At 58.7% G+C, this 22537-nt stretch overlaps 1 protein-coding gene and 1 long non-coding RNA gene across 3 annotated transcripts in view; both read right to left on the bottom strand.

Moving 5' to 3' along the window:
• Positions 1 to 2659: 2659 nt before the first annotated feature.
• LOC120600776 (uncharacterized) lies at positions 2660 to 9046 on the bottom strand. Its single transcript, XR_005652283.1, has 2 exons — positions 7737 to 9046; positions 2660 to 7314 (listed from the first exon to the last, which is right to left on the bottom strand). It is a non-coding gene; the product is annotated as an uncharacterized LOC120600776 (long non-coding RNA).
• A 9488-nt stretch (positions 9047 to 18534) lies between these two features.
• Positions 18535 to 22537, bottom strand: part of ACKR3 (atypical chemokine receptor 3) — a 12951-nt gene continuing 8948 nt past the window's right edge. For both annotated transcript variants that reach the window (XM_039860285.1, XM_039860274.1), the window contains one exon: positions 18535 to 20297. In XM_039860285.1, coding sequence (XP_039716219.1) covers positions 19183 to 20271 — 1089 coding nt within the window. In that variant the 5' untranslated portion in view covers positions 20272 to 20297 and the 3' untranslated portion in view covers positions 18535 to 19182. The remainder of the gene's footprint in view (positions 20298 to 22537) is intronic.

The following is a 22537-nucleotide window of genomic DNA, read 5'->3' as shown; positions in this document are numbered from 1 at the left end:
TGTTTGAGCCCCCTGGTCTGTGGCCTCGCTGCGCAGTGCCAGCTGACGGGGACGGCCACCCCAGCCTCGAGCTGTGGAGCGTGGGGCAGAGATCTCAGAGGCCCGAGGAGTGTGGGGGCACCCGTTCTGAGAGAGCATGAGCGAGGGGTGCAGGCTGTGAACGCGGCGGGGCCCTTACGCAGGCGAGTAAGTGGAGCCTGAGCCCGGCTCCCGATCTGGGCAGAGTCCATGGAAGGAGGGGGGCCCCCCGGGTGGCAGGCAGCGGGCCCCACTCCTGCCACGGAGAAGGGAGCCGGAGGTCCAGGGGTCCCGTGGGACACCACCGGTGATCTCAGAAGGGACAGGGTCGAGGGCCGAGCCGGGGGCCTGAGGCTTCCCCTGGACGGCTGGGTCCAGATAAGGTGCCTCAGTGTCGGAGCTACGTCCCTCCTCTTCTGGCTGGCCCCCGAGACGCTCCCCGGCAGGAGCGTCTGGACTCCCCGGAGGCAGGTTACATTAAAATAAGGCCATTTGAATGGAATGCAGCCTGACCTATCAGAAGAGCAATGTGGACACTCGGGGGGGTGGGGGGGCAGCAGGGGCCGGCCCTGCCGGCACCTCGATCTTGGACTTCCGGCTTCCGGGCCTGTGAGGAGACAAGGGAGACAAGTTGCAGCTGCAGCGGCCCAGTCTGGGGCACTTCGTTACGGCCACCCCGGCAGGGCGGGGTGTCACCCAGGGACGACAAAAAATTCTGCAGAAAAATGGGGCGCAAGTCAGCTGGAGAGGACGAGAAGGACGAACCAAGGCGACAGAGGGGGACAGAGCCGGGGGGGGCCGCGGGAGCAGACGGCACCCCGGGGAGCGCCGCGCCGGGAAGACTCTCCCAGGGAAGGCGGCGTTTGCTGTGGCCGTTCACGGGTGACAAAGCCAGGCCGGAGCCAGGCCGCGCTGCTGGACGGAGCCCGGGGCAGGCAGACCGCGGGCACGGGGCGGGGGGCGGAGGTCGGGCAGGACGGAGCGGCGGGGCGAAGGGGGCCGGGGCTCCGGGGGAGACGCTTCAGTTTCGTGTCGTGAGCACGTGTATTACGCGAGGAGCTCCAGACTGCTTTCGTGGGGAAGGGGACGTAGCGTGTGGCCGGAGCCTGGCGCATCCTGTAGGATGTGACGGTCAGCGGGGGTCACGGAGCGACTCCAAGAAATTAGGGGAGAACTGTGGGTGCCACGAAGGAGACCCCCAGGGCATTAAATATCCAGACAGGAACAGCCGTGGCACTGCCGGAAATGGGTCCTCACGGGCCGGACGGGGAGCAGGGCCTGGCACCTCTCCCCTCCCGCTTCTGGCCGGTCGCCTCCTGGAGGGTTCTCGAGACACACCCAACCCAGGACCCACAAAGCATAGCGAGGGGCCCGGCCGAGGTCGTGCCTTGGGCCCAGGCAGAGGGCATCGTGGATTCAGGGGTGTTACCAGTAAGTTGCATCTTCCCCCAAAAGATGAAAGCATTAGCCCCAACCCCTCAGGATGCGACCTTGATTATAAATAGCATCGCTGCAGAGGTAACTCGTTAAGAGGAGGTCACACTGGAGGAGGGGGCTCCAGGACGACAGGCGTCTTCATGTCATAAAATGATAGCTGTGTGAAGCCCGCAGGCGAGGAGAACGCCTTGCAAGGCAGGATCGGAGGGAGGCGGCTACAAGCTGGGACATGAGGGCTGTCCCTGAGGGAAGGACGGGGCCGGTCCTCCCCTGGAGCGTGGCCCTGTGGTGCCCTGGGCTCAGACGGTCAGCCTCCGGAACTCAGACGGTCAGCCTCCTCCGGAACTCAGACGGTCAGCCACCAGAACTCAGACGGTCAGCCTCCTCCGGAACTCAGAGCGGTCCAGCCTCGCCTCCGGAACTCAGGCGGTCAGCCACCAGAACTCAGGCAGGTCAGCCCCTCCTCCAAGAACTCAGGCAGGGTCAGCCTCCTCCAGAGCCTCAGGCAGTCCAGCCTCCCAGAACTCAGATGGTCAGCCTCCTCCCGGAACTCAGGCTGATTCAGCCACCAGAACTCCAGGCAGTCAGCCTCCTCCAGAACTCAGGCGGTCAGCCACGGAACTCAGGCGGTCAGCCACACGGAACTCAGGCGGTCAGCCACCCAAGAACTCAGGTCAGCCTCCTCCAGAACTCAGAGCCCGGTCAGCCTCCTCCAGAACTCGGGCGGTCAGCCTCCGGAACTCAGACGGTCAGCCTCCTCCGGAACTCAGACGGTCAGCCTCCGGAACTCTGCGACAGTGAGCATCTGTCGCGCTAAAGCACCGGTGAGTTAGGCTGCGATACGGCGGCCCCAGGGAACCACCGTGCGGTAAACGGGCTGATGGCGCTTTAGCGAGGACAGCAGTGGGCAGGGTCCCCGATGGGACTGGACAGGCAGGCGCCGGAGGAGAAGCAGGCCTGCCGGGGACAGACGTGGGAGGCGGGCAGTGCGTGTGGCGTGGATACCGGTCAGGAAATCGTGCTGCGCCCTTCCTTCTGCCCCCAGCCTTCTCTGGGGAGAGACGGGCAAGCCCCACGCCCGGAGGTAGTGGCAAGTCTGAAGGGGCAGTGTGAGGAGCCGGAGGTGAGCCGGGGACGTTGGCAGGGAAGGGAGAGGGGCGGGACGTGTCTGAAGAAGGACGTGGTCGCCAAGTGCCTGGGAGACCCACCCAGCTTAGGAGCCGTGCACGTGATTGGCACCAGCGCACACGGTCCCGTGACGTTTCTCAGCAGCAGCCAGCCTGGTAAGGGACGGGACGCGGGCCGTGTGTATCGGTCCTGGCCTGGGGACTTGCAGTGTGGACACTCGGGAGCAGCACTGCCCAACAGGGCTTTCTGCAGTGAAGAAAATATTCTCTGAATCTGTTACGTGGGACAGCCACCAGCCACACGTGGCTGCCGAACACTTCGAATGAGCCTGGTATGACTGACAAATTGAATTGGTTTTATTCTCATTAATTAAGTTTAACTCACCACAGATGGCTCTTGGCCACCATATCGGATCCGGCGTGCGGCACAGGGGTTGAAGGGAGCCAAGGCCAGCCGGAGCAGAGGGCACTCACGCAGCTGGGGCCACACGGTCGGCGCCAAGCTGCAGACACGCGGGGCAAAGGCACGGTCGGGAAGCAGCAGATTCTCTCTTTAGAAGTTGGTGAGTAACGCCTTGGGCATTTTTAGGGGTGAAAGTTGTGTCGAGGTGTGTGACCCCTGGAAAGTATATGGCTGTTCTCCAACACATTCTCAGGTGACAAAGGTCACCGTGCCCTCCAAGTATCTCGTGCCAGCCGCTTGCAGAAATTTTTAAAAGCTGCCCCGATGTGCTGAAGAGACGGATCCTAGAGAAGTTGCAGGCGTGGTGTTTTCATGGTGCTTTATCGTTTCGTTGGGTCCCTCATCCAACTGTTTGTTTTAAAGAAATCCCTCGGGGCGGGGAGATAAGATGCCTGTTGATTCATTTAACTCTGTAACTGGCCCTCCCCTGGGTCTTGTTAAGCCACAGATATTTCCTAAAGGAATCACAGTGTCTGGAGAAAAATATTTAACCAACTTTGCTGCATCTGCTAAACGTCCTGCTGGTCTTCTTGATGACAAAATGCATCTTTGGAAACCTGGCAATTCTGTGCTCACCACTCCCCATCCCAATAAATTCTTGAGATCCCCACGCGTATTGCAGAAAAGCAAGCCGGGACGTGGCCTCCGGGCAGAGAGGGACCCAGGCCAGACCTCCGAGCAATGTCACCTCCCCCGGGGAATGTCACCTCTCAAGAACGCCACCCCGGAGCAAAGCAAAGGCACCCACATTCGCCCCACTTCGCAAAGTACTGTGAAACGTCCTCCATGGCATTAGATACAAGGAGAAGGAAAAAAAAATTATCTTGTAAACAGCCACTCGAAGGATTCTTAGAAGGAAGACAGGTGCTGGGAAATCGGTCCTCGTGCCAGCCGGGGAAAGATGCACGCGTTCGACGCTGATAAACAGTGTCTGTGAGGGAGCAGGAGCTCGGCCTGCAGGGTCTGCTTCCCACGCGTCGACGGCTGGTCACCTCGAACCTCCAATGATAAGGAGGCCGGGGGCCGGCCACGGGTTTCCGAATGATAAAATTCTGAGGATTTATGAAAACTTACCTTACACAATATTTTTCCTAGACTGATAAAAATTTACGATCCCCTTCATTTAGGCCGGCCACGGTCTCTCTGAGGCCAGCCTCGTGAGCCACGCGGTTCCATGCCATCTGCGTCCCGACCCGGGCAGGTGGCACGGGAGAAAGCGGTCTCTTTGTGGTCTGTGAATTCTGCACACGTCATCCCTTAGGGCTCTTGTTTTTTTCATTTACTCAAAACTAATAAGAAAATCACTCAGCGAACCCTCATAAAGACGGTCCTTTCAGAAGTGAGTGTTTATGTTAAGGGAATAGCTATGAGGTCATTTAGAGATTTCGAAAAACAACTTTTTTTTCCCCCAAAATACATGATGTGGACTCTTGAAGTTGAGTGTTATGTTAGTAAAATGAGCGTCCCCAGGCAATGTTTTCGGAGGGGAATGGGCTGGTCACCGTATGTAGGCGACCGAAACAGCAATATTTCTCTCTAGCCAAACAGCCAGTGCGGTTTCTCTTACTAAAGCAACATCCAACACCCACTCTGGCTCCTGCTGGTAAAAATCAGTTCCAGCGCCGGCGTGCAGAGCGGGTCTAGTGATTCACGGCGTCACTGTAGACAGAGTATTTGGTGGCACAGCTAACGCCTTTCACGAGCTGCAGAGCTAGACAAAAGTAAATAACTCTGGGTTGTGAGTTTTGTTCTCCGTAGGACAAAGAAACTGTTCAGAGTAACATTTCACGTTGACAGCTCCTGAAAGCTCCACGCCAGGTGCTGAGGGTGGAGGTGGTAGCCGGGAGACCGGCCGAGATGGGTTTAAATCGTCCCCATCGTCCATCTGGAGCCACGTCCGTCACATGAGGCTCCCAGGACGCGGGAAGACACAGCCTGGCGACCGGGTCTGTTGTGACGACCGACATTTATAGATCTCTGCCGTGCCCGGCGCCCCCCAGAGCCGCTGCGCCCCACAGACACGCCGCAGGTGGCTAGAGGGGAGCCTGGTCCCAGGCCGTGGCTGGTCCCCGGGCTGTCACTGATCCCCAGGCTCTGGCTGGTGAGTCCTGGCATGGCTCGTGTCGTGAGGTTTTCATCAAGGAACCGCGGATACTGACTTTCCAAAGCCCAGGCCGCCCCGAGGCCAGAGGTGGCGCGTCGGCCGAGCTCGTGAGCGTGTCTGACAGTGCGTACGTCCGTCGGCTGGGTCCGAATGAGTGAAGTCTCTTTGTTTCCTCCAGGGATGCCGGTCTCATTCATTCATTCATTCATTCATTCATTCCTTAACTGAGCGGGGTCTGCGGCTCCTGCGGTGTTCCAGGCGGCACCAAGGTAAGCAGGACCGTCTCCCGTTCAGTGACTCCGCTGCTTCCTCCCCACTCCTTCTAGGTGACAAAGAGCGGAAGCTGGAGAATACACCAGGGGGACAAGCCCACACCCATCGTCCTAAACGCCAGGGTGCTCGCAGGGCGGCACGGCTCCTAACTTCCGCCACACCTGAGACACAGAAGGAGTGACAGAGCGCGGCGGGGCTGGGCGCCCGGGGACGGGCAGTGTGGACGGCTGCCCCCATGAGCATGGGATGCGCACTTCGATGACAGTCCCTCCAGGGGTCCCCCTCCTCCAGGAAGCGCACGGGGAGGTAAAGCAAGTTGGAACCCCCTCCCTTTGCCTTGGGGTCGCTCTCCAGACTGAGTTCATGGACTTTCGGGAGTGCCATCCGGGTACTGTTTATTCACACCCTGGCTAAGACAGAGGCTTACGTGAAATGAGTCATCATAGGTGGGGCCGAAAAATTTCGTGTTTTTTTATCTTACCCACTGTTACCAAGATTTGGAAATATGTGAATTCCTCAAATGTTATGCACACAACCGCAGGGTGGGGACTTAGCACTCTCAGAGGGCTGTCAAAACAGAAAGGCACTTCGCTTTTGAAAAACAAGAACCGACCATCTCTAGTAAATTCTGTACCTAGTAAACACGGAAAGAATTCTTTTTTAGGAGGACCAAGAAGACTGCAGTGCAGCTGCCCACGTCCAAATCAGGTTAAATCTGCCAGGCCTGCCGATGGCGGAGCTGAGTTCATCCGCCGATTTGTTTGCCAGCCCTCCCCCGAGCCCCTCCTGTGGGCAGCGTCCTGCAGTGGGGTGGGGTCCTCGGCGCTGTCACACAGGCAGGCAAGATTGGAAAAGAAGGCCGACAGGCGGTGGGGAGGGGAGCCAGCGTGGACGGTCAGGTGCTCCACCTCCGGCTGCATAGTCGGGGCCGACATAGGACTGGCTTGGTTTACTGTCTCTGCACACGCTGAGATGGACAGCAGTGCGCAGCCCCTGTTCTGGAGGACAGAATCAGGCTCGGGGAGTCCGAGCCGCCTGGCCAGAGCGAGAACCGGATCTAGGTATGTCTGATTCGTAAGCCTTGTTACCATCTCAGAGCCAGAATGTGCCAGAGAGAAAGTAGCAAATGGCCGAAGCCATCTTGAGGAGACGGGCAGTACTTGCTCCCGGAGCCAGACTGTGAGCTTGGTGACACTTCCCAGAGAAATCCGGAGTGGAAACCTGACTCGGTGGCTCCCGGCCCCACGGATCTGAGTTGGCAGGACCCAGTGCGGACGGGCCCGTCGGCTGCGTTTTGAGGAACACAACAACCCAAGGAACAGTGACACGCACGTCGTCAGGCTCAGGCCCCAGCCGGACCCCACTCTGTCCACCGTCTCCTCCGCCTCGGCCAGTCTGATCGAATAAGATGCTTCCACAGAGAAACGCAGAGAAGCAAACACTCTGGGGAGCATTTGAACCCGTGGGCGTTTTCTAGATCAGCGGACCAAAAGCAGGCACGGCACGTGAGCGACTGACCGGCTCTATGGAAATGACCGTTCGTTAGAGCAAGACGGGGCTTCGCGATCGGAAACGCGGCAGGCCACCCGGCCTCCCACTCAGCACACGGCCTCCGCAGTGCGGTGTGGCCTCTGATCGGCCTCCCTGAAGACAGCACCCAGTTTCAGACACCTCGGGCTGAAGGTAATCGCGAAAGACCACATTCAGCCATCAGAAAGAAAGGAAGGGGAAAACGCACCTCGACATAAAAACTGGGGTGCCTTGGTCAATTTTAAGCCCGCCTCTTCATCTGTCCTTCCTTTTGAACGGAACCCCAAAGGCCCGATTTTCTGTTTTCCGATAACACTCCTGGCCTACAATCGTGCTTGGATGACTGCCGACTTCGGCAAATTCTGTAAAATAAACCTACGTTTCATTGGGCGTATCTGCTCTGCACCAAGGACACAAAGACTTACGCTCAAATCCACAACTCTGAAAAGGGAGGAAAAAAGGTCAAATTCTCTTGTGAGTGGGGCGTGGGTTTCCGGCAGGGCTCTGGGCAGCTGGGCTGACTGTCACGGTGCCCTCTGGGTCCCTCATGCAGTCTGCCCAGAGCGATTCCTTTTTCTGGGACAGTCCAGGTCAGTGGCCCCAGAACCAGGGAATCTTAGGTTCAAATTCAGGCCTCGCCCCCTTCCACTCCGTTCCATTCCCTTTATGCACGAAACAGGAGTGACAAAAACACCTCCCTCCAAGCCCAGGGCGGGATTAAATGAGACGGCGTCCGTGCCGGGCTCAGCCCAGCACTGGGCACCTGTTTCTCCCTCGCACTCACCGCCAGGGGCTCAGACCGCAGACCACAGTGGGGCTCTGCTGGGGACCTGGTCACTGCTGGAGCTGCCGGAACCCCCAGAGCTTGAGCAAAACTGCCAGGAGCGTCTGTCCACTTCTGTACACTAAGGACAAAGGGCCTTTTTCTGTGTTTTTCTTTAAATAGCGTGGGCTTGCTACAACTTTATAAGTCCAAGCACATGGAGATATTTCTTTCTCTTTCACACGGAGAAAAGAAAATTCATATACTATTTAGTAACTTAGCTTTCAGGTCTCTGAGCAGGAAACCATTTGACACAGCGGGAAGGCCAAGTCCAAGGGCGCCTCGCCTGCTGGATGAGCGTCTGTCGGCTCCGGTGCCGGGTCTGTTTCCGTTTGAGTGTATCTGCCGCATCCCGGGGAGACGGGCGTTTAATCAGTCTAAGTCGATGTCCCCCGGCTCCTGCTGTTTGTCATCACTACAATCCCTCTGAACCCAACATGACGGAGCGCGAAGAGCCTGGGGCTCAGGGTTAAAGGCGCCGACCCTCCATCGCGTCCCTCACTCACGTATTCCACAGCCAAGCACAGAGCCGGGCGCGGCGCTGGGCGCTGGGTGTGCAGACGGTGAGGTTCCTGGTTCGGGGCGCCCACGTCTAGATGGGGGGACGGGAGGCCGCTGGGGCAGAGCGCTGGGGAAGTGACAAGGGACCAGTCACTCTCACCGACGAGGCCCGTCCTGTCCCCAGTGCATCCGTTTGCCAGACACCACGCTGTAGAGTTTATAAACCTTCTCTGGTTTACCCCTCAGAACGAGCCCATGACGAAGACACCGCCATACCCTTATATCATAGTTGTGGGAACCGAAGCTCTGAGATAGTACACAATTTTCCCAAAGTCACAAAGAAATAAATGGAGAGTAAAACCAAGCTCTCCCGGCACCCAGAGCGCAAGGTCTTGACAATTCGTTCGCACCTCGTTTGTCTCGCTCACGAGCCCACACCCCTTGCTCGACTGTCTGCTACTTAAAATCCCCAAGGCACCCCGATAGTGAGACCGGGCGGTAAAAACAACCTACATGTGCAAAGCATTATTAGTAAACCCTCAGCTTTCTACACAAGGAAGCGGGCAGCTAGGCAAGATTTTGATGCATTTTAACAACCCTGAAACTTAATTTCAAGATGAGATATGGTTACATATTAAACATAACTTATTCAACTGATTTTCAGATTCTTTCGTGCAGCCAAGCTTAGCCACATGAGCTTCGTGGGAGTTGCAAGGCGGCCCATCCAGCCCAGCTCTCACTACTGCGAGGCCCCCTCCCCGCAGCCCAGCGTGCCTCCCGCTCGCTGAGAGGCCCTCTGTGGCTCGGTTCCGGCCCATGACCTCGGGCTCTGGCCACAGTGGTTTCAAAGGGGTCCCCGCACTTCTCAGCAGTCTCCTGTGGCTGGTGGGTTTTTCCGTGTCCGGTTGGACATGTGTGGGGATGGCCGGGAATGCCTGCGTATCCCGCCGGCCAGGGGCGGATAAACCGCTGCCTCCCCCGCTTCCCAGCGGGCGGGAGGCCTGGCGCGCAGGTGAGCGCCTCTGGGGCGGTCTCCCTGCCACTCGCCACGCGCGGCAGAGTCGTGTCCCCTCCGCCCTCCCGCCAGCCCGTGCAAGGCGCGATCACCCGCTCAGGGTCTCTGCTCGGACGGTGCTCCCGAGATGCTGGCCCCGGGGGTCATCCAGCGGGTCCACCACGCGGACCGCCACGACGGGCCTGCGCCGCCCCCGACCTCGCTCGTCTGTTTGCCTCGGGGATGCTCAGACGTAGAAGGAGACAAAACATCGAAGCTCAACTACTGGGCTCTTGGGCACCCGTGGGCGCGTCAGGCCACGTTTGACCCGGACAGGTGATGGCCTCACCTGGCGAGGTTTACAGGGCGAGGAGGCGGGGCCACCCCACCCCCCTGCAGCGCCGACACCGAGCCACGCGCGCCGGACCCCGTGTGGCGTCCCCTGGTTGCCGGGCCTGGCAACCCCGCCGAGCCCGACATGAGCCCTGCAGGCCGAACCGGCTCCGCGGGCCAGGAGCGCATGCGCCGGAAGAAAGGGCTCCGCGGCCGCACGGGCGACAAGCCCGAGGGTTTCTCTGCTCCGGGACCTCCCCAGCCTCGGCCACGCCCAGGCGCATGCGAAGCTCCCACGACGCGAAGCGGCCGTCTCAAACCTGCGGCCCCTGGGCACCTCTCTCAAGGAGCACGGCTGGGACGACGGCGGGACCCCCAGAGGAAGGCTGTTGGGGTGCAGGGGGGCGGGCATCCCTTCCCTTCCCCACAGGGCGAGTGCCGGCCAGGACCCCAGAATCCAGCAGCTCACAACCCCGCAGGAGCACTAACTGCAACCCGTGAGCTGCCGCCCCGGCCTTTCAGCTTGGGTCACAAAGGAGGGCGATGACGAGGCGGGTGGGCATCAGGGACTCGAACCAGGGCGGCAAATGTGCAGTGTCCACAGTCAGCTGAGCAGAGACTCCAAAACGACAGGCTGCTGAAGTCATTTTCCAGGCAGGAGACCAGTGACCACACCTAATTATTTACTGGCCACTCGCAGCCCGACCCTGTGAATTCCTTGTCCCTGAGTCACTCACCCTGCTTAGACTGCCGGGTGTGTGTTTTCTCCCCTGCGTGCGTGGCTCTCTGAAGAGCTGGGTGCCTTGCCCTAGCGCCACTGCCTGTGGGCGCCATCCAGCAGGACATTAACCCCCGGAAGCTGAAGAAAAGAGAGTCGGGCTCCCAGGATTCTATGCGGGCAGCTTTTGAACCAATGTGGACTTTTACCCATGCCGGTGACAAGTATTAGAATTTACTAAAAAGAAAAAAATACATATTTCGAGTGCAAAGTAGTGGGAGTGATGGATGGGAACCGAGCACGTCCCTCCAAGAGCAGGGGACTTTGTCAAGTTCAAGGAGGGGGCTCACCGACTCAGAGTCCAGCCAGGAACGAGGAGCCCGAACCAGTCGTTAAGGAGAGAGAAAGTAGTTTGGGGGGCTGGGTAAAGGGCTGGTGGCGATGGAAGGCCACCCAGGACGCTGAGGTTGCCCAAGGGTCAGCACCAGGGTGCAGCCACCTCTGCAGCCTGTGAGACTCGGGAGGAGGTGGGTCCCTGAGCCCAGAGGCCACAACCACCTGGCAGGAGAGGCTCCATGGCCAGCAGGTGGGAAGGCGGGTCACAGAGAGGACGCAGCCACTGCTGGGGACACGGACCAAAGCAGAGAGGCAGGAAAGACCAGCCTGGCTTCCCCTTGCTGCCCAGTCTCCCGCTGGCCACCCGCTGGCCCAGAAGCCAGAGACCACAGGTCGGGAAGTGCAGTTTGCAGTGGTCACCTTTTAGGGCAGGCTACTGGGGACAACGCCACCAACACTTGGGTGAAGGATGAGCTGGGTGGACGGAGACAAGGCAGGGGTGAAGCGCCAGACGGCTGCCTTGACCTTCAGCGGCGAAGCGGGTCCACCACACTGACAGCCACGACCGCGTCAGTCGGGGCCTCCAGGAGAATTCCATGCGATACAGTCTAAAACGCTATTACAGGAATGATTTTATATTTTATAACTACATAAATTTACATTACACATAAAATTTATAAAGAAATATATGATTTACATATAAATATAAAATTATATTTGAAATTATAAATATAAAAAATTATAATCTAACAAGGAGTAACTGGCACTCCGTCCCAAAAAGCTGACTATGATGGCACTAGAGAAAATAGAGATAAATATAAATACATATGTGTACGTGCATATATATATTTTTTTCGCCTCCATTACTCATCTTTTGCTTTCCAGCTTCCAAAATTGTAATGAATCGAGAGGTTTGCAGAGGGGGAAACCAATAAGAAACAAACCCATGTATGCCATGCACCCCAGAAAGCCTTAAACGTTTGAGCCACCAGGTACCACTGAGACGGTGGGACGTGGCCCGGTGGTGACATGTGACAGATCTAGTCCACGTCAGTTCCCAAGAGCCAATTGTTACATTCTCAGGATTTTTGTGAGTCAGTTATTGGATACAGCCATTATCAAACTTAAGTTGCATAAAGTTGGAATAGGATACATTCTCTCAAAAACAAAGGTGACAAATTCTCAGGATGCACCGTGCCCTCATCTTCCACTGCATCCCGCTGTGCTCTGTGCTCGTGTGGTTTCTGCCTCCAGTAGCTCCCGGGAGGAAATGCTACATGACCGTGTGCCGCCGTGGCGTCCCCTCTGCGTGCAGTGACGTTGTGTGGCTAGCTGGAAATCGGCCATCGTGGACATATATCAACAGACACTAGAAGTCAGCGTTTTGTTTTGTGTTTTCATCCGAAAAGCCAGTCATCACACATTTACTGAGACACCACTGGATGAAACTGGACACGCTCTGATCTTAGGTCTTGTGCCCCGCCCTTCCCTCTCAGACGGTCACCCGTGGGGAAACCGAATCGTAGGGCCACCGGGCAGGGTGCTGTTGCGTTTTGCATGCTGCGGACGATGGACACCGCAGATGCAGTGGGCCGAGAGACCGCGTCAAACACGGACTTGGCTGGTGAGGCCCGGACTGCCCAGCTTTGCCAATGTGTCTCCTCTGCCCGCTCTGCGAACCGCAGAGACCCGCCAGGACACCATCCACCTGCAGCAGGTGCCACCGAGACATACAAGGAGAGGTCAGGCCGCCGAGAACCGCCCAGCTGTACATTCTGCAGCGGGCGAGAGCCGAGCGTGATGCCCCGCTGACCCCTCGTCCACCCGGAATGCCTTGTCCTCAAGCCTCATTTTCTGTCCTCGGGTTGGGGGTGGTCACATGACCCCTTACGGCATTGGACTCAGACCTGGAGTTGTGCTTCCCATCGTACGGTGATCAATGGCTTCGGCAGTCACCAGCTTTGGGGCGCCTCTCGGACGCCTTATTTTTCCTTAAAGCCTTTCCTAATGAGAGCGACAGCACCCCAGAGTGGTCCCGAGGCCCCCATCCCACACGGCGTCCCCGGGGCCTGTCCCTGGAGCCCCGACTCCTCCTCTGAGGGGTCACTCCCACCACTCTGCCTCCGAGCAGCTCCAGAAAACGCCACCTGGGTGCTCGTCACCAACCTGCCCATGACGCTTTCTTTAAGTCTCATTGTCCATCTCCCGGTCCAGACAGGGGACATATCCAAAGAGAGGAACGAAGGCCCGGCCCTCTCTGACATCTCGGAGACAAGCACGGTGCCCGGCACACGGTGGGCGCGCGATATCGCGTGAGCGATCGTGGTGGAGCGGACGGATGCACAGACGGACGGCGGAGAGAACACGCCGCAGAGGAGGGTGTTGGCCGGGGGCACAGCCGGGCGACCGGGGGCTTTGCGTTTGCACTCAGGCTCCGCACGAAGTCCAAGTTCACGTTACAGGGCTGCACAGGGCACACTCTGCGGGAACAACGGCCTGAGGGCTGCGGGGCGGGGGGCGGCGGCCTGCAGCCCCTCACTCCTGCGGATTCCAGCTCTCGACAAGCAGAGAAAAGACCGGCTCCCAGCGCGCCCGGGGAAAGCCTAGGAGGAGGCGAGGCGGCCACCGCCACCACGTTCCCGGCTCGCCCCATGACATGTTGCCGTGCCAACATACATTCTGAGTCACCCAAGCAGACTTAATGCCATCGCCGCAGCGACTCCGCCTTTTCTTCTAAAAAGAGCTAAAAGGGGAGATTCCGACCTACCTAGGAAAAATGATTTGAATCAGTTTAGTTCCGGAAATGACTATGGAAATTCAGATTTTTCCATTCTGCTGCTTCTGGGCATTATATGGTGACAAATGGCTGACGAAGCCACTGCTTTCCCCCTCCCCCCTCCCCCTGTCCCCTCCAACCCTGTGGGAGGACAAGACATGACTGGCAGCCGTTTCTGAGCCCCACACGGGAAGGCCCGAGGGCATAAGCATATGAAAGGCCAACAAAAGAGAAGCTTTGGAAAATAAGAAAACCACCCAAATTACCCATCACACTCCACAAACCATACAGAGAGCCACGCCTCCTCCATCACGAGTCCCCTCCCCCACCCCGTTCGGGGAAGCACGACTCTGGAGAACGGGGACAGAGGTCGAGACACCGCACAGCAACACACAGGTGACACACACCCATTCGTGGACCTCGGATCTGCCTGCAGAGCCTGGGGCGCTGGGGGCAGGGCGTGCTCGACACCTGGGGCAGGATGAGTCACGCAAAACCTCGGGAAACTTTGAGGGACGTGCGTGTGGCCCTCGGCTCACTAAGCTCTCACCCACCCCTTCATCCGTCCCTTCAGCAGCGTGTAGTGGCATAAGCTCCCCGCTCCTCGCCCCGGCCTCTGCGTCCACCCTTAACGGAGGTGGGAGGTCCTTGTCACGGTGAGTGAAACGAGGTTCCCAGAATCCCACCAGCGTCATCGAGCTGCTGAGAAGCGGGACTCAGTCTGTCACCCCCATCTTTGGACAGGGTCCTGCCAGGAACAGAGCCCTTCCTGGGGCCTTTTAAACTAAAAATCATAAATATGAAATTGCAAGTTAAAGCCTCCCGAGGTTTTAAACCAGGACTGACATTTAGTCCGCATGTGCGTGTCTTTCACGTGAACTGTTCGTGAACCAGATTCTCCTGACCGGAGTGTTCGGGCCTGACGAGAAGGTCGGTGTGGTCCCACCTGCACGCCGATGGCACGTCCTGCCCTCGTCTGTCAGCTCCAGATTTTCTGCAGAGTGTAGGGGCAAACATGGGAAGCCGAGCGTTCTAGGGACCCCCGAGGATGCGCCCGCAGCCCTGGGATTATCAAAAGTCCCCCGCTCGGGGCAGAGCATAGGAAGAAAATGAATGACATTCAGAATTCTTGCATCTAAACGGCTGGTTTTAGCCTAGACCAGGGTCTTTCCAACCTCAACTCTGTTGTCATTTGGGGCCAAGTGCACTGTAGATGCCAGCAGCACCCCCGCCCTGAGTGGAGACAGCCACAAACATCTCCAGGCATTGCCAGGCGTCCCCTGGGGGACATAATCACCCCACTTAGCTACTGCCCACAGGTAGATAATCTCTCAGCGATATTTCTCTGGAATGCGGTTTCTTGCAAAGGAAAATGCAGACTGTGCCCAGAGACTGCGGTGGGACAGCTAAGTGTCCCCTAGGCATGGGAAGGCAGTCCGCAGGGCATTGACGAGCAGGTCCTATTATCATCAGTCGCAGTAAACAGGGAAGCGAGTTCGCTGCGTTTTCTCAGGACTGTCACAGCGATGGCTCTCGGGCGCATGCTGAGCCGCCCCACGCTGACAGATGCCCCGATTCCAGAAGACGACCTAGACATGCCCCCCAAGCACTGGCGAGGACCGTCCCAGACGCGACCACGAAACCGTGTCCCAAAACACGTGTTCGTTACCGCGGGCAGTGACGAGTCCGCGATGTGCCCGCGTGCCAGAGCAAAGAGCCGGCATGAGGTGAGGCCACTGTGCTGGCATCTTCTGGACGTCAGGCCATCGTCAGCCACCAGAAGCGGAAACAAACCCCACAGAGGCAAACGGCCTACGGTGCGTAATCCCCTGCCGTGCCTCGTACAAACCGGTCGCTCTGTATCAAAGGACGTTGGCATCAGGATTCGGGATCCCAGAGGCACTGTGGGTACGTGCCCCGCGAGGGTGTGAAGGACCTTTCCTTGGGAGGTCCAGGATGGGGGGGGGAGCCATGCGAAGTGCTTCAAGATACAGGGAGAGCTTTTCCAGCATGTAGCCCCCGAAACCAGCGTGCTGGGAGGACTGAAATCTCAGTACTTTGTCCACCTGGGGACACTCCTGTGGCCGAGGAGCAGAGCCCCACACCTGCGGTCTGGCGCTCTGGGGGACCTTCCTACACTCACTGGCCATCTCGCTCCGCCCCGCCGGGCACATCCCCGGCTCCCGTGTGCCCCCACATTCTGCCGTTCTGGGTTCACCTTAGAGGGTGTGTCCCCGGGACCCATGGAGGAGAAGCCTGGGGACGCAATGTCCACATCCCGGATTCGTAGGCGCGGCCAGAAGCCGCGGGCTGCGGGCGAGTTCAGCCTTCTCCCTGAGCGTCAGAGGCCTGAGCACACGCGCCCGCAGGCCTCATCCGGTGGCCTCCGTCTACGCGGGGGACCAGAGTCCACTACCCGGCAGACGGACGATCTCTTTACGCCCGAAGGGTTTTACGTCTGGCATTTTCACGCCCTGCTTTTCTTTGTCGCTTGTCGGGAACCCAGGAAGTTGTTTACACACCGAACCGAATGGAAAGCGTTCAACACCGGCTCGGAGACAACGGACTACTGGGCCCCCGGTGGCCCAGGAAGCCACACAGCCTTCGGAGCAGCGTCAGAGGAGGGCGTGACGTGCAACTGCTCTCCCGTCTCTAGTGGGGAGGGGGCTGCAGGCGGCGTGACAAGGAAGGGTGGCTGCTCTTCCCCCCGTCCCAGGCCCCATCCTGGGCTGCGGCTCGCTCTGGCTGTCCCCGACTGTGTGCTAAACCACTAACAGCTTCCTTTTTCCCATCTCACAAGGCTTCTGTCTTCAAAGGTCATCCATCGAAAAGAATGCAAAACGGCGAGCTCCACATGGCAGAACTTCAGGCTCTCTGGCCTCTGGGTTCAGGATAGAGCTTCTTTCCCCAACGCCCGCCTCGGGTCACAAACCCGGGCACCCCACTCCTGCCCACCCCTCACCCCCACCCGCAGGAGTGGGACATGTTTTAAAGACAGGGACGGATGATGCTCCCCCAGGTGCCGTTCCGTAGCCCTTGACCTGTGCCTCCGTCATGCCCTGCAGCTCCACGGCCAGGCGCCCTCGACAAGGACAGCGCCCCCGGCAGGCGCCCTCGACAAGGACAGCGCCCCCAGCAAGGACGCTACAGCCGAGACCAAGGGAGAGGACCGGAGTCTGGAAGAGGGGATGAGTCAGAGCAAGTCCTCAAGGCCTGGCCAAGGAGGGGACTTCTGGAAGGGGCAGCGCGCTTAGTCCCCGGCAAACCCATGAGACGAGCCCGCACCCCAGAGGCCCCACGGAGGTCTGAGGGTGCCGCGCCCCGGGCCCCCCTGGGAGATGGGACGTGCCCACCAAGCCGGTGCCCCAGGCCATGTGGATGCGGTTCAGCACCTGCTCTCCTCCCTCCTCCCTCTCTCTGTACCTCAGCTCTGGAAGCAGCAGCTGGGAAAAGCAGAAAAGGGGCTGGGGAGCCCACCAAGTCCCCGAGCGCCCCACGGTCAGCGCGGTGTGGAACGGCAGGAAGACACCCTTGAACGGGGGTGGCAGAAAGACACCTACATGAGGTCCAGGTGGGCAGGCAGGGGACATCTCAGCAGAGGCAGGTGGGAACAGTGACCAAGAAGCACCCCCCCCACATGACGTAACCCCCCAGCTTGCCCCAGAATTCCAGAGTAATGGGGCAGAGGGACGGGGAGCTGGGGCGGCGGGGAGCATCTCCGAACTGACCGAGACGGGTCCTCGACAGAATTACTCGCTGTTACACGCACTGCACAGCCGAGCTCGTGGATGCGAGTCTCGTCCCCACCGCTGACGGGGATCTTTCTGTCGGAACTTAGACCCCTAGAAAGCTCAGAACGAACTCACGACCTTCTGTTGTCAGGAGCACATGTTCGGGCCACAGTTTCCTCCGACCTCGCCCTGCCATTCCACCGAGCTTCGCCCTCGGTCTCGGACCCTGGTCTGTGGCCATCCTGTTAACCCACCATCTGCATCGTCACCCAGCCTGAACCGTTTGGAACAAAGCAAGGCACACGTGCACCTGAGGACACGGATGCGTCTCAGGCAGGTAGCCAGAGTGATGTATCATACTGGGTTCCAACTCTCGGCCATAAAGCCCTTCGCAGGAAGCAGGCGCCCTCCCACCGCGGGCTCGGCCTCTGGGCCCTGCTCGGGGCTGGCCGCTGAGTCCACAGGCGAGCCACATGCACGGGCTGCTTCCCTGTCTCAGCTCCCACATCACAGGTGAGGAGGCCCGAGCCCCTGGCCCCGGCCCACCTTTGCGTTGGCAAATAGCTCTCTGCAAATCGGCCTTGTTGGAGGTAGAGGTGGTTAGAACAGAGCCGGGCAGCCAGGCCCGTCTCCGAGCTCCTGCCCAGGCGAGCCCGCCTGCTCACGTCCCTGCCTTTTGTGGCCCCACGTCCAGCGGGTGCGGGCACAGCTCACTCGGCCGTTCTGAGCGTGGAGCGTGCTTTCAAACTAGCGAACAGGTTTAGTTGGTGACTCACTCACTGCGTGGCCTCCAGTAGAGGGGCATTGACGGGTGATTTTTAAACGAAGCGTTTGTCCTGGACCGAGAAATGGGAAATGGGGATTTGAACCATGGAACCTTCGCAGAGACGGTCCGGGGCTCCGTGATGTGAGGGGCACCCATGAGACAGGGTCTTGGGCTGCGACTCCTGCACGCAGGGCAGGCGGGGGCTTTTCTGCGCTAGCTTCGTCCCGACAGCCGCCTGCACCCCCAAACCTCCGCCCCTCCCTCAAGCACATCGTGCGAATTAAAAAAAACAAAAACACACCAAAACGCTCAACGCAGACAATGTTTTTCCTTTTATATCATTTCTTCCAAGTTAACCCCTGGGTTTTGCCTTTGGTAAAACACTCTCTCTTTTTTTAAAACATATTTATTACGTGTTCACTCGTATGTGCCGTATGTGTTTATACAGTATTGTCACACACGCCACCTAAATGCCAAGCGTGCTTTTAAAACGGAGACGCGAAAGCCCTTAGGAAAAAAACACCTTTATTTAAAAACACCTTACATTGAAGAACGCTTGAATGAGCATCGCTTGCACAGGGCTGCAGCCCGGAACGGGTACGGCTTTTTTTTTTTTCTTAATGTTTACAAATACTATTCATGTCAGAAACTGCATTACAGAGCAGTTCTCGCTCCATATCCCATGCTGGCACGAAGCACCACACAGATGTAAGACTGTCGTAAATAAAACATTTCTGCCAAGACTGGCACATATTTAGATATTTATACATTTATGTATATAAAATTCCACAACAGCTAACAGTGAATGTTATCCTTAGTCAAAACCAAAGTCAAGCTAATCTTAACGCTACAGCACTCTGAATACATGTCAGCATTATACCGCCCAGACAACATTTAAAAGATAAACTTTCCAATAAGGTACAGCAAATAGTGAGAAAATAAAGTCTTAACGTTTAAATACAAAACACCGTATAAAACCTTCGGGAAACACAGAAAGTCCTATTTTACAGAAGTGCAGGCAAAGCCGTCCCATCGCTGGCTCTGACAAACCCCACGTGACGTAACTCAGAATGCACAGCCCGTGACAGCCACGCTGGCAGGAGAGAGAGAGAGAGAGAGGATGCACGGTGACAGGCGTGCCCCCCTTCAGGCTGCCCGTCGAGCCCCGAGGCCCCTCGGCTTTATCTTAGAAACGACGCTACCCGGCGGCCGGCTGACAGCAAGCTTGCGTGTCCGGAGACCCGGTGAGCTGTCATTTGGGGCTCTGCTCCAAGGCCGAGTACTCCGTCTCGGACACCCTGGAGGCGTCGATGAGCTTGGTGAGGCCGGTTTTGGCCGAGTACTTGAAGATGAAGGCCTTCATCAGCTCGTAGCGGTAGTTGCGGTTGATGAAGCTGTAGAGCACGGGGTTGACGCAGCAGTGCACCAGGGACAGGCACTGCGTGACGTGCAGCGCCGTGAACAGGAAGTTCTCCAGCTGGCAGGTGAAGGGGATGTAGTGCAGGATGGAGCAGACGTCCAGGAGCACCACCAGGTGGTAGGGCAGCCAGCACACCAGGAAGACCACCACGTAGGCGAAGATGACCTTCCGGCCGCTGTGCTTCTCCTGGTCGCTGGACGCCGAGATGGCTCGGGCCAGCAGGAAGTAGGAGACGGCAATGACACAGAACGGAATGACGAAGCCCAAGATGACAGACACCAGCTCCATGCTGATCAGCCACTCCCTGACGCTGTGCTCGGGGTAGAAGGACCGGCAGTAGGTCTCGTTGTTGGACGCGGACGTGACGGTCTTCAGGTAGTAGGTGTCGGGCAGGGACACGCAGAAGGCCAGCAGCCACACCAGGACGCAGACCACACGGCGCGTCGTCTTCTTCCTGTGGCTCGAGGTGTTGGTGAAGTAGGTGACGGACAGGTAGCGGTCCACGCTCATGCACGTGAGGAAGAAGATGCTCCCGAAGAGGTTGATGGAGAAGATGAGGTGAGTGACCTTGCACGTGAGCTCGCCCATGGGCCACTGGTTATGCTGCACGAGGCTGACCACCCAGACCGGGATGGTGACAACCACCCACAGGTCGGCGATGGCCAGGTTTAAGATGTAGCAGTGCGTGTCGTAGCCGGTGGTCTTGGCCTGGATGTTCACCCAGACCACCACGAAGTTGGCGATCATGCCGATGACGAAGATGAAAATGTACACCAAGGACAGCACGTACAGCACAACGCTCTTGTTGGCCAGGCTGGGGCACGTCACCGTGTCCACCACGATGCAGTCGCTGCTGTTGCATGGCCAGCTGATGTCGGAGAAGTTCCCCGGTTCCGAGTAGTCGAAGAGATGCAGGTCCATGGTGTCGAGGGCAGCGATCCAATGGCCTGCATGAAAAGTCAAACCAAAGAGACAGGAGAGAAATATCGCTTTGTTAGAAAACATGTTTCAGTCAAAACGCTTTTCCGGCGCCCCGGAAGCCCAGCTAGTCTGCTTCAGCCCTGCAGGATTTTTGCGAAGAAAACCACCGTAACAGAACTCTGCAAAACGCAATCGAGCAGACCCGGAATCTAAATCCACACGGTGCTCAAGGAAACAGTGTTTGCTTTCTGCCGTTTTATGGTTCTGTTCTCAAGACTTCGCCTGAAGGCTCGGGGGACACGGTCAGTGTGTGGAGTGTCCGCCGAGCTCCGAACCTGCAGACTCTGGCGTGGCCGTGTGACCTTCAGCTACGGGCGACCAACCAGCTGCCCCAGGTGCTGAGCCACCGCCCTGGTTCCATCTTTAATCTGTCCACCTGCTTCGGGAACGATTTGTGCCAAGACCCAGAACACGGAAGTCACCACCGGCTGCAGGAGGGAGGACAATGGCCGCGGCTCAGCGCCCAGGTGGCCACGGTAACGACGGGAAGAGACAGCTCGAAAGGCTTTCCTGGGCAGGGATTCTGGCTCCTCACTCACTGATGTCTGAGACCAGTTAACCTGTCTGCCACTGCTTCTCAGGACACTGGCACCTACGTCACAGAGTCACCTAGGAACGCAAGGCCGAATGCAGAACCTAACACGTGGCACGTGCTCTATAAAACTCCAACCCCCACCCCCACCCCCGCCAGCAGAGAGCGAAGCTTCGCTTAGCTCCCGCCCCACAGTCGGCTGACTCTTACCGGCAAAGCGGTAAGTGTCCCCACCCGGCAGGACCCTCGGGAGCTCACAGAGGCAGGCCGCTGGGTCACCTCCCCAGGACCCCACTAACAGAGAAGGCTGCAGGCTTCTGGCAGCTCCGCTGGGTTACAAGTGGCCGCTAGTTCTCCTCTTGGTGCCCCCACTGTTGATGTAAAGGGCCAAACGTCCCAAGAGGAGGCGGAACCGCCGGCCCCACAGCTAGGAAGCCTGGCGGTCCACAGAGCCACCCTACCAGGAGGACGCTCATGCCCTGTGACCGACTTGCCACCAGCATGCGGGCGCCCAGGAGGCTCAGTAAGACCAAGTTTAGGACAAATAAACCCTTCACAAAAGAGACTTCAGAAGACCCCGACCTAAGAGGACCTGCCTATGACACAGGCACACAGGGCAGCAGAGGACACCACCGAGGAGCCAGGCCCCCGGGACCCACCGGCCTGGCCTCGGGTGGGCAGGCAGCACCAGACCACGCCTGGGAGCTGCTGCTGCCTCCTCTCTGGGCCGCCAAGCAGCCCGGACCTGACCTCGAGCCCAGAAGGACGAACGAGGCTGGCTGTGCCCCCCGCGGGCTTCTAAAGCGGTCAGCTTCTTCTTTTCTGTTTCCACAAAATGACACACAGGCTTAGTTTACGTGACCCCAGATTCCCCGCAGGGCGGAGGCGCGTGCTTGGGGAACGAACCTCAGTCCCGCAGCTGGGCAGAGGTTGAGAGCCGCTTGGCTGCCGCCTGCCGGGGGCTCCGCCCTCTGCCACACGGGCACCGCCCGCCCGTGAGGCCTCAGCAGACATGGCGGTAAATCCTGGGGTGGGGGCGGCTCACGGGTGCCGGAGACGACCCCCACCTTCGTTAGCCTGACTAGGATGCCAAGTCCCCCCACCTTTTCCTTCACCCCGAGGAGACGCTCCGCTGGTCTGGGCGTACACAGGTGGACCCACGCAGGGGCGGGGGCAGGAAGTGAGAAGACCCCTGCCTCCCGCGCCCCTCCCCCGGAAATCACACGAGGAGACGCCCCTCCAGGCCCCTCGCTCCCCTGCACCTCTGGCGGCTGCCAGCGTGGTAGTCCCAGGGCCCCAGCCGTGGTGGCAGAGGGTTTGGGCCTCTGCCATCTGCACAGTGAAAACCCGACGTGGTGATCGCCGGAAGCTTTGCTCAGGAGCCGGGTGCAGCTCCCCCTGCAGCTGTGTACCCCGCTCCCTCCCAGGTGGCACAGCGACTATCTCGGCCAGAGCAGGGCGGGGGCCGGACCGGAGGCCGGGCGCTCCCCGTGCTGGAGCACGAGAGCCAGCTGGCTCCGCTGACCACCGACCCCTGACCATCCGTCACCGACAGCCCAGGAGATGAAGCCAGAGACCTACGCCTCGACCTGCACCTTCTTCGGGGACCGGGGTGCCCACCACCCTCCCCCCTCCCCCCTCCCCGCACCCCCGCAGAGGCACAGAGGAAGGAGA

This window comes from Pteropus medius, unplaced genomic scaffold, assembly GCF_902729225.1.
Source record: "Pteropus medius unplaced genomic scaffold, Ma_sr-lr_union100, whole genome shotgun sequence".
Classification (NCBI taxonomy): Eukaryota; Metazoa; Chordata; class Mammalia; order Chiroptera; family Pteropodidae; genus Pteropus; species Pteropus medius.
The sequence above is the reverse complement of the archived record's forward strand: the minus strand, read 5'-3'. Positions and strand labels throughout refer to the sequence as shown.